Raw genomic sequence first — 11196 nt, 5'->3', positions numbered from 1 at the left:
CAGATATTTGCTGTCTTTTGGCATTTGACAACCGGATCTCGAAAAGTGCATACAAGACTATGTATTTCAAGTAACTATATTGTGTTGAACGGAAGCGTAGTCAGTTTATATAAATAAGCAACCCCCTTTATACTGACTAGATCGCGTTGTATTATAACATTGAGTGACCTGCATTCTACAGGTTGACAAGCGACCAAATACTTGTACATACATATATCAAAAAAACGTGATGTGCGTTTGTAGATAACTCATATAATATAGATGAAAGGAGTACAGTCGGTACCTTATGTACCTTAAGATATATACATATATATATAGTTTTTATACTTGCACGTATACAAACGAAATCCACTTATTTGTTAAACTAGTAAACCCCAGAAAAAGTTAAATTGGTATCCCTGAACGACGATTTAAAGCAGGCTGCTGGTACTCAAACTATTAAAGCGAAGACGGCGCGTGCCATGAAATCTTCGACTACCGTTGAAAACTACACGAAAGGGAGAAGAGAGATTACTCAACCGTTTCAAAATCCAGAGCTGGCTGGTGCTAGTATAAGAAAAATAACACTTGAAAAACTACAACAAATACGAACTTTTTTATTTAGGAAAACTATTAGTATATAAAAATACTCTATCAGAATTAGCAGCCGCGTAACTTAAAAATAGGATACTAAGGTGTTCGCTATTTGTCTTTGATACCAACCCTATTTACCGTTAACCATAAGTACAGCAAAACGCCTTTTCCTATGCAACAAATCTATTTAGAAAGTAATGCTTACAGAATTATGTAGAGTATTCAACAGAATATTCAGGTGTTCATTTACCGTCATCCCTTGCCTTCTTTTGCCATCGAAGGAAATTTCCTGACTTTGGCCCGCGCTTTATTTGTGGAACACCTGTTAGACCGGACCGGAAAAAAACCTACCCTCCGATCGCGCCTTTGTTAATTTTCCTTTTCTCTTATATATGTACATTTTATGTGGTTAATAAGTGCGTTAGTATCAAAACTGGCTATAAGTAACTAGCAAAAGTTCAATGATCTCAGATATTATTATATTACCATATATTTTTTAGAGAGAACAGACAAATTAAAACGTTTTTGACCAATCTAAGTTCTCTAAAAAATATTCTCCACTTTTTTTTTTAGAAGTTTTTCCTTTAGTTGCTTGGTCATTGCGCATAAGAAACTGGGAGTAACCATTTCTATGTACATATGTGTGTGAGCGCATGGTTATGTGCATATAAGTATACACAACACTTTTTTGTAGAATTCGCCTGATAGCTTTTGATATAAACAATCGGTATTCATATGTTTTTGGTATGAAATTCGGTATTTCAATCGTGGCTCGTGGCTTTTCACGGTCTGCAAGCCAACCGAGACAGCTTTTCCGCCGTTTCTTTTGGTCGTTTTTGGCTGTTAGCTCTAGGTACTGGAAATGCCTTTGCTGTATCTATTAAGTTATATACTGCATATTTATACTACTATCTGTGTTTTTTGCTATACCCTTTCCGGGAGAAATATATTGATCACTGTAGGATCCGAAAGTTCATACGGACAGACAGAAGACGCTACTATTCCTGATCGAGACAAAATATGTACATACATATCAGTCGATAGCACTGAAAACCAGGAATTAATTTAACGGAGAGCTAAAGTTTTAATACTCTTCCAATTAAAACCATGTCAGCCCGGATCACTAGCATAGTCGATTAATTTATGTTAGTCAGTCCGTTTGTTCGTATGTATGAACGTAAGAACCACGGAAGCTATAGGTTTTAGAATGTTTAAGTTATTCGTGAAGATTCTAGTAACTCCTACAAGCCGCAAGCTTTTTTTAAATACGTCATTTATCTCTTTTGTTACACAAACGTATACATATCTATGTATATGATGCAAGTAACCTACAGCAAATTGGACGAATAGTATAGAGTACAGAAAACTAAATATTAGTATTACTATTTCTAATGTGATGTAATCGCCTCCAGAGAAGTACAAAATAATTGTGGGTATTGCGGATATTTATGTCTGTTTGGTATTCTTCGACGCGGGTATCGTGTACCCCATTTTTCTACAAGTAAGGAATATACAAAAATTACCTGTTGTCCTTTTCCTCTCTTCAATTAGAGAGATTACAAATTGGCAGAATAATATGATACTTCCTTTAAAATAACTTAAAAAAATACTGGTTTTCAGAATTTAAATCATATTTACTTTATTTCATTAAAATTCGAAAGGTATCTATCTTAATTAGATGTACAGGAAACAGATGAATGGTTTTTCAGAATTTAAATCATATTTACTTTATTTCATTAAAATTCGAAAGGTATCTATCTTAATTAGATGTACAGTAAACAGATGAATGGTTTTTCAGAATTTAAATCATATTTACTTTTTTTCATTAAAATTCGAAAGGTATCTATCTTAATTAGATGTACAGTAAACAGATGAATGGTTTTTCAGAAATGTCTGACAGTAATTGCAAATATATATGCTATAAAAAATGTTTTTTTTTTGGTGGACATGGCAAGGCCGACTGGTGATTAAGAATATTGGGTCGAAAACGATTTCTTCTACCTGTAACTAAATACACAAATTATCATTTACGATTTTTAAATAAAACGGTTCGGCTTATAGGAAATGTGCTGTGTGACCAGCCATTTGAATCTGCCGGTTTTTTCATCGTGAACAAACGCAAATATCGATAGCATCGATATTTTTTTATGGTGCATTTATGGTCTTCCAGTGCTCAGGAAAGGTGGCTACGCTAAAATGTTATCTTCAATAAAGCTTTTTAAAAGCTTTAAGTGTCATTGTAGTACTGTCTCACAAAGTATGCAATGTCATTTAACAACCGACGGAGATATAATAAATTGTTTCCTTGGTGAAAGAAAAAGCAGAATACATTTATATAACGTGAAAATGTGATATTTCTTACAGAAAGTGTTTTTAAATATTTCTCCTAAATAAATCCATCATAATAAAATAGTATTTTCACTAAGTTGAAAACTAGTCCTTCTAAAAAGAAATAGGTGATACACTTTGTAACACACACAGATCAACCTGGGCACATAACCATCCTATATGTACATATGTACTTTAGCTGTAAAACACATGCTTTTAATTCGGCTTCATCCCTTTCTACTACCACACTTGTAAGTAACCATTCAGGCGTCGTTTTGTCTGGACACTGTCTCAGTGTCGCCTTGCGTTCATTAAATGGGGCAGATGAGGCTGTCTGTTTGTTTCTGTAGGGGCTTGGTTTGTTGTGGGGTCTATCAGGCGTAGTACTAGCTGAGCCATCCGCAGTAAAGGAGACATTTACGACCACATTAGGAATATATGTACATATGTACATTCTTTATCGGTATTAAGAGTTGAGTCCAGCCGTCACTTTCTACTCAAACTAGTCTCAATTAAAAAATAAAAACCAAAAATATAACTTCGTAGTTTTAATTATCAAGTATACACTATTTTTTTTAGAATATTTATATGCCTATATAAAATATTAAGCCATAAAAACAGTAGAAAATAAAACAAGAGAGAACGCTATAGCCGAGATCCCCGACTATCTGATACCCGTTACTTAGCTGGTGGAAGTGCGAAGGAGAATTTCCACACTGAAAGTTTTTGGCGGTTTGTGGGCGTGGCAAAAAGTTTTTGGGCAAATCGATAGACATTTACAAGACTAATACAAAAATGGAAAAAAATTAAAACATTTTTTAAAAGTGTGGGCGTGGCAGTTTTGGGCGGTTTGTGGGCGTTATAGTGGGCCTGGCAAAATTAATCAACAAACTTGCTCTGCGTCTATGTCTCTGGAGTCTATATGCTCAATCTTAACTTTATAGCTTTTGTAGTTCCTGAGATCTCGACGTTTATACGGACGGACAGACGGACATGGCCAGATCGACTCGGCTATTGATCCTGATCAAGAATATATATACTTTATATGGTCGGAAACGCTTCCTTCTCCCTGTTACATACTTTTCAACGAATCTAGTATACCCTTTTACTCTACGAGTAACGGGTATAACCAGAGAGAACGCTATAGTCGAGTTCCCCGACTATCTGATACCCGTTACTCAGGTAGTGGAAGTGCGAAGGAGAAATTTTAACACTGACAGTCTTTGGCGGCTTGTGGGTGTTAGAATGGGCGTGGAGAGAAATATACAAAACTAATTAAAAAATGAAAAAATATCCCAACATTTTTTAAAAGTGTGGGCGTGGCAACATAAATTAACAAACTTGCCCTGCATCTATGTCTCTGGAAACTGTATGCTTAATCTTAACTCTCTAGCTTCTATAGTTCCTGAAATCTCGACGTTCATACGGACAGTAATTATACCCGATAGGCCAAAACCGTTTTCGCCGCGCCACTCTTACTTCGACGAACCGCAAAACCCTTTTACGCCCAATATCTCAGTTTATTTTTTTTTGCCAATTTCTGTCCATATTTCAAAAACATCTTAACAATGCACAGTGGTCTGGCTTATATGGGGAGAGCGGCCAAAAATACTTCTAGCAGACATAACGTTGTGAAATTTGTACTGTAAGTTAAGTGTATTTACGCCCACCAAAAAGCAAAATCCAAAAAAAAAAAAACCTAAAAGTATGCTTAAATTTTGTTAATATGAAAAAATATTATGAAGAATATTAAGACAAAAACAGGGCGGCAGCATTCTTTTGTTTAAGATAACTCAGCCGTCTGCAAAGTTCTGCAGCTGACATTTTTTAAAACATTATCTATAAACATAGACCAATATTTTAAAATTAATTTCATCGAGCTATAAGGTTCCCATAACTTTTGAAAAATTAGTTCACTTAACATTTAATGCTCAAAAAGACACAGGAAAAAGTGCAGTTACAAAAAGCGTCTGTAGAAAACGGTAAGAAAAGAATGGGGAAAAATATAATACGCAAAATTGTTGACACAAACATAATTGACAAACACAAATAATGATTACAAAAGAAACATCACAAAAACATAGGACAATCAGCAAAATACGGCGAAAACTTAACCTTGAAGATTGCAAATATTTGCAGCTAGACTTACGATTTTTATTTCCTTAAAACATTGACAAATCCAGTGGTAGCACTCATTAAGGGGGGATCGGGGGGCAATATATCTAAAAGTTTACCTAAACTAGGAAAATGACGTTCACATAATACACAAAAAAGGTATAATTCATCAAAACTTCACCAAATATGATAAATCAATTCAATTCAATTTCACAATTAGAATTTCTTAAAGTAAATACCTGAAACTTTAAAATTCATTTGAAATAATTAAAATTGGACCTATCAATCGCACGTTTGACCACTTTGAAATTCACTTTTGTTGCGACGAAAAGCAATCAAAACTCCGCTGTGCTGCAAAAATGAACAGTTGTTCTCACTTTGCACTCTATTTTTAGAATGTCCCGTTAGAGTTAAGACAAAACGGTCTTGGGATACACATATTTGGACATTTCAAAGACAATCTGGTTACTTTTTGTAAATATTTGGAAAATTTTTTTTTTTGATTTTTGGCCTATGGGCGCAACCACTGTGCAATGGAATATTTGGAAAACGTTTTTTTTTTATTTTTGGCCTATGGGCGCAACCACTGTGCAATGGCGTTCTCTCTTGTTAAGTGTCTATAAACTTATTATTTTTGTGGACTTAAAACTGACTTACCACTTATTTAATCGAAATATAACTAAATGTTCTTTGATATTCTAAGCATTTCAAAAATTTGATTTTTGAACAGGCAGATGAAATGAAACACAGCTCCAACGAAAAGGATTTGCAATGGATCGGAAAATGTTTACCAGGATAGTAAAATTGCCATTACTTGTACCAATTTCTTAAGGGACACTGCCAGTACTAACGGCTTGCCAAATATCAAATATGCGATTTGCCTTTGATTCTAATTATTCGCAATCGGAGGCGCCAATGAAAGGCAACAGGTGCTTCTTTAATTGCCAATGCATCTGCTGTCGCCAGGGATGCTGCGTTGTGGTTGTAAAGTGCTGCTGCTGCTATAGCTTAAACTGTTGCAACAGCCTGGGCTCCCGGAAGTCATTTCCACAGCCTGTAATGCGTAAAAAAGTTTGTGACCCCGAAGTCTTAAGCGTATCAAAGCTTGTGGCGGTTATTTTAGTGCTGGCTCGTTGGGTAACTGCGCTAGCGACACTCCTGACAAGCTGCATTCTCCTAGATATATTTTCGGTGCCTGGCCAGTCTGGAGTTGCAGATAGAAGCCAAGCCAGCAGCAGAACAGTGCACGTCTCGGTTCCTACCACACCTAACGGAACTCCCAGCAGCACTTCGGAGACAAAACTTAAGTTGTTTTATGGATATACATCGTACGACATAAATAACGACCAACAGGTAAAATCCAATATTCTATGTAGAGTGCTTTGCAGAAGTCGCAATCGTAAACGACAACGAAGGAGGCGACGTCGCCGCAGACACAGACGGCGCAGGCATATTTATACTAAGCATCATCAAATGCAGCGGAAACAACAAAAATACCTTCGAACTGATCATCTAATGCAAAGTAATGTGAGCGGCTTTGAGCAAAGGCTTAACTTTAACGATGGCAAATGCCTCTCTTTGGAGACAAATTACGGAACTAATTATGACTTAGTACACAGAGGTAAATCATTTGGTCAGTCAGAGAGAAGCTTTCTGGTGTCCCCTTTAAGAGAAATTGAAGCACCTTGGCCATCGATTCAAGGTTCAGTGCGTAACTGTTCAAAGATTAAACGCAATAGAGCCAATCTTATTTGGCTTCTCATTGGACTCGTCTGGTTTGAAGTCAAACTAATAAATTGCAATGGAATTAGCAGTAGTAATTACTATGCTTCGAATTTGGAGACACATAAGGGCTGCACCTTATGCCATGACAGCGGAAAGCCCAACATTTACACCGATAAAGGTCAGTTTTTTAGAAAAATTCTTTACTTACCGCTTTGAATATTCTTATTGAAAAAGAAAAATTTTATTGAGTTTGGGGTATTTAAAATTAAATAAATTGGAGGACAAGTGTAACAGAAAACAACACAGAACGTAAGACAACGTAAGTAAATAGCTTTCGTACCGTACCAAAATATTGCAATGCAGTAACCTTTGTAAAGTAAATTTAATTTCTAAGATTTATGTGTTATTTTTAAATAAAAAATCATTTTCAAATTATTAAATGATCATTTTAAACTGACAAATGTTGTACCACTAGTAAAAAAAATATACAAGGACCTCGTCGCAGTAAGCTTGAGATATTTATATATCAATTAAAAGGGTATACAAAATAGCAAACAACTATAACTAATTTAGTCTAGCTGAGTTATCTTAATATTTCAATTTGTTAAGCTCAAGGATGGGAAAAAATGACCTTGTTACACGGTTACTAAATATACTTTTTATACAAGAGGCAGAAGGAAATTTCTACGACGTACAAATGTAGAATATAGATTGTATAAACTTCACATTATTTGTCAAACTTAAAGATATTCCGAAAATGGTTGAGGTGAATATCGCTCGATTTCAAAAACTAGAAACGGTTTCTTTATTAAAATTTTTTAAATTATAAATTTTATGCATTTAAAAATAAACCAATATCTTAAAATCTATTTAAAGTATGGCCTAGTTTAAGGCAAAAATGGATTTTTAAAAAAGAAAATAACTCGGGTGATGTCAAGTAATGTAACTATACTAAAAACACAAATACACTCCATACAAAAAAGAGTAATAATAAATGTAACGAATCTTACATAACACTTTACAATTATCACATTTACACAGATAATCCACACACAGACTACAACATCTACAACAAATACCATAACAACAATAATTTCAACAAAAAAACTAATCAACCCCATAACAACATTGCACCGAGCGATGAAGTTCGTTTGGAGTCAATAAAACGGCAAATTTTGACAAAGCTCGGTCTCAGCCACAGGCCCAATGTATCTCATCCTTTACCTAAGCAATTTATTTGGGAAACAATATATCGTGCCGATGGCGGACGAATGATACCAAACAATGCATTTGAGAGCAGTGGTAAGGATTTAGATCAGAAGACTCTCAAGCCACGGGCGTTAGCCTCATCAGGAACACATATTTTTAGTGGCCGAGTTGGAAGGACTTATCTTAGCAGCAAACGGGATCCTAGTCATCATCAATATAGATCCCAGTTCGATTTTACATTCAATATAAGTAATGATAATTTATATGGGAGAGTTTTGAGAAATCGTTCTTTAGATAGAAGGCATATTAAAAAAATCGATAAAAAACACTTATTCTTTAAAGGATGGACAGAAAAACGTCAATTAAAAATTAACTCTCGTATTGCATCTAAGCCTACAGAACAACTTAAAAGCCACCATAACAGTAGTACCAAGAAGCTTAAAAGTGGAGCGCTCAGAAAAGTTAATGGCATCAACAGCAAACAAATGAATGAGAATGCCTTAAAAAAATCTACATATCTTTTAGATATAAATCATAGTAGTGAAAATAGTACCCATACTGGCATAAATGGTGAGATCAGGCCCAATGCTTATGAATATTTTAACGATTACAGTATTCAGAATCATAATAAAAACGGGTACCATGAAGGTAGCTCTAGCATTGGACATCAGTCACCGATCCACAGCATTGAAGATGAAAATCAGAAGGGAAATCACGAATCGATTGCTCATGACCAGGAAAATATTGACCATGAAGACTTTTTTGGTAATACTCAAGAAATAATTACATTTGCAGAAGAGGGTAAGTAGATTTTCAGTCAATGCAAGATTGAACACTATCGTCAAGTTCCTCAAATCAGCCAGTGGGGAAATTTCAAAATTATTTTGAAATATAAAAAACTACAAAAAAAAAAACAGAGAAAAAAATCAAAACTTTTTAAAGTTCGGGCGTAACAGGTTATGGGCGTTAGAGTGGCAACATCAAGAACCAAACATGCGCTGCTCCCTAATCTCATCTTTCTCGCTATTAAAGTTCCTGGGATCGAGGCGTTCATATATATACTTTATATGGTCGAAAATTAAACAAATTAAACCTTTTTGAAGCTAGTTGGAGCTTTTCGAGGTTTGTGGTCCAAAACGGTTTTTAGCATATCGGTTTAAGTATAATGTCAGAAATTTGAAACATTTTTCAGAAGTGGCTCAAACATTTTGGTCACGCCCACTCTATCGCCCACAAACCGCCCAAAACTGCCATACCCACACTTCATATACATATAATATACATCTTTGATTTTTAATTATATATGTACACTTATATTTGATTATAAAATCATTTGTCATTTTTTAAAATAAATAAAAAACAAGCCAATCTATAATTTGTAATTCGCTCATAGGACTGTCTATCATCTTATAATGCATGACTTTATACATTTTATTTGAAGGAACCCAATATCGCCAATATCGAATTCTTGAGTTTTCGGCTCAAAACAGACGTGTTCCCACTCAAAAATTATCCATAAGAAGTGCGCAGATTCACATACGGATAGACAAGCCGCATAGTTTTTGGATAGAACGAGCAAAAAGTTTGCCAGAAGAACAGTGGCTAAATACTAAAAAACAATGGGGAGCAAAAAAACCACACCACAGAATAAAAATATGGGTGTTTCAGTTATCAACATCAATCAATATTACGGAGATGGTAATATTAAATATATGCTTTAAGTTAACACATTTTTAAAGAATTTTATTTTTAGGGAATAGAAAAGGCTATTATCTTCCGCGCTTCTTTTGAAGTTGACACAAAAAATTTAGGATGGCAAAAATTCGATTTAACAGATACAATTCGTGAGTGGTACAGCCATACCAGTCACGAAAAACTGCGACTACTGATTGATTGCACTGGATGCGGTGGTCGCTACTCGTTGCACCTTTTTCAAACTTCAAAACTGAGAGGAAACTCATCCGACTACTTGAGTACGAATCCAAATAGACCATTTCTGGTACTTCATACAGAATCATCTAGAACAAGGCGCGTTAGGCGACGAGCCATAGATTGTGGCGGAGCTTTAAATGGGCAGTGCTGTAAAGAATCATTTTATGTTTCTTTCAAAGCACTGGGTTGGGATGACTGGATTATTGCACCCAGGGGATATTTCGCGAACTATTGCAGAGGCGATTGCACGGGATCGTTTAGGACGCCAGACACTTTTCAAACATTTCATGCTCATTTTATAGAGGAGTATCGGAAAATGGGTCTTCTAAATGGAATGCGTCCGTGTTGCGCCCCAATAAAATTCTCTAGTATGTCCTTAATATATTATGGTGATGATGGTATTATTAAGCGAGACTTGCCAAAAATGGTTGTTGATGAGTGTGGTTGCCCTTAGCGTAAGTAATACCACAAACTAACTTTAAATAATACTTTTACAAAATTTCTTTCACAGCTTGCTCGGTATCTGCCTTTCAATTTTATATTTTCCGTCCGGTAGACATAGGCATAAGTGTCCTAAATTAGCTTTAAAGTCCAAACGAAGTCTTGAAATTTTTAGTTGATACTATACATAGTGTAGACTCAATTATATATTATATTTAGATATGCTGATGACAATATTTGTATATTTACGAACATACCACAATTGAGGAAGTGCCTAAATTACGTAAATGAAATATTTATAAATATTAAGAATTTTTCAAATAACACAAAAATATCTTTGTACTAATAAAATTCGCTATTTTTAATAATAACTTCATTAAATAAATAAAACATAAGTACAAACCAAAATGTTTTAATAGCCTATTATATTAGCAAAGCTCCGCGCCTTTCGATATTGTCCAAACATTAATTTCACTAACTTGAAAAGCTAATATCACAGATTAGTAATACTCATTGAATATTACAGTTTAATAAAGTATTAATATAAGGATTACTATATGAAATTAAATGAATTTTTGTTTTCCGGGTATTAAACAATGTAAACATCGCTGGGCTGGGATGCTCGCATATCCCAGAATAATATCATTGATTTAAAGTCCTGGGGAAACACATTTTTTTATTTTAATTATGTCAAGCCGAACAGCGATTGCTTTTCGTGACCCGTAACGTTGCATACCTATACACGAAATATGCTGTAAGGTATTGTGTATCTACTTGGTCAGGATCACTAAACCAGTTAGTCTAGCCATCTCCATCCGTTGGAGCGTCGAGATCTTGAAAATTGTATACGCTATATTGGTGGCATGAAGCATT

General features: G+C 34.9%; 1 protein-coding gene across 3 annotated transcripts; it reads left to right on the top strand.

Annotated features, from left to right (window-relative positions):
• The first annotated feature begins 2835 nt into the window (after window positions 1-2835).
• LOC122622867 (inhibin beta chain) lies at window positions 2836-11185 on the top strand. Of its 3 annotated transcripts, none has more exons than XM_043801485.1 (6): window positions 2836-3029; window positions 5747-6919; window positions 7783-8751; window positions 9392-9648; window positions 9704-10337; window positions 10394-11185. In XM_043801485.1, the coding sequence occupies exons 2-5, from the start codon at window positions 5887-5889 to the stop codon at window positions 10334-10336; spliced, it is 2892 nt and encodes a 963-aa protein (XP_043657420.1). In that variant the 5' UTR covers window positions 2836-3029; window positions 5747-5886; the 3' UTR covers window position 10337; window positions 10394-11185. The 3 variants fall into 3 exon arrangements, with proteins under 3 accessions (XP_043657420.1, XP_043657419.1, XP_043657421.1); XM_043801484.1 differs by having other exon boundaries at window positions 2836-3152; XM_043801486.1 differs by lacking the exon at window positions 2836-3029 and adding an exon at window positions 4777-4883.
• The last annotated feature ends 11 nt before the right edge of the window (window positions 11186-11196 follow it).

The sequence above is a fragment of the Drosophila teissieri genome, chromosome 4 (genome assembly GCF_016746235.2).
Source record: "Drosophila teissieri strain GT53w chromosome 4, Prin_Dtei_1.1, whole genome shotgun sequence".
Taxonomy (NCBI): Eukaryota; Metazoa; Arthropoda; class Insecta; order Diptera; family Drosophilidae; genus Drosophila; species Drosophila teissieri.
Note: the sequence above shows the minus strand (reverse complement) of the source record. Positions and strands in the feature narration are given on the sequence as shown.

What these genes read in the sequence shown, in the direction of transcription:
- LOC122622867 (XM_043801485.1), top strand. Translation starts at nt 5,887, where the DNA reads ATGCGATTTGCCTTTGATTCTAATTATTCGCAATCGGAGGCGCCAATG. An exon ending in CAACATTTACACCGATAAAG is followed by an intron (nt 6,920 to 7,782) that starts GTCAGTTTTTTA and finishes ACATTTACACAG; the next exon opens with ATAATCCACACACAGACTAC. An exon ending in CAATCAATATTACGGAGATG is followed by an intron (nt 9,649 to 9,703) that starts GTAATATTAAAT and finishes TTTTATTTTTAG; the next exon opens with GGAATAGAAAAGGCTATTAT.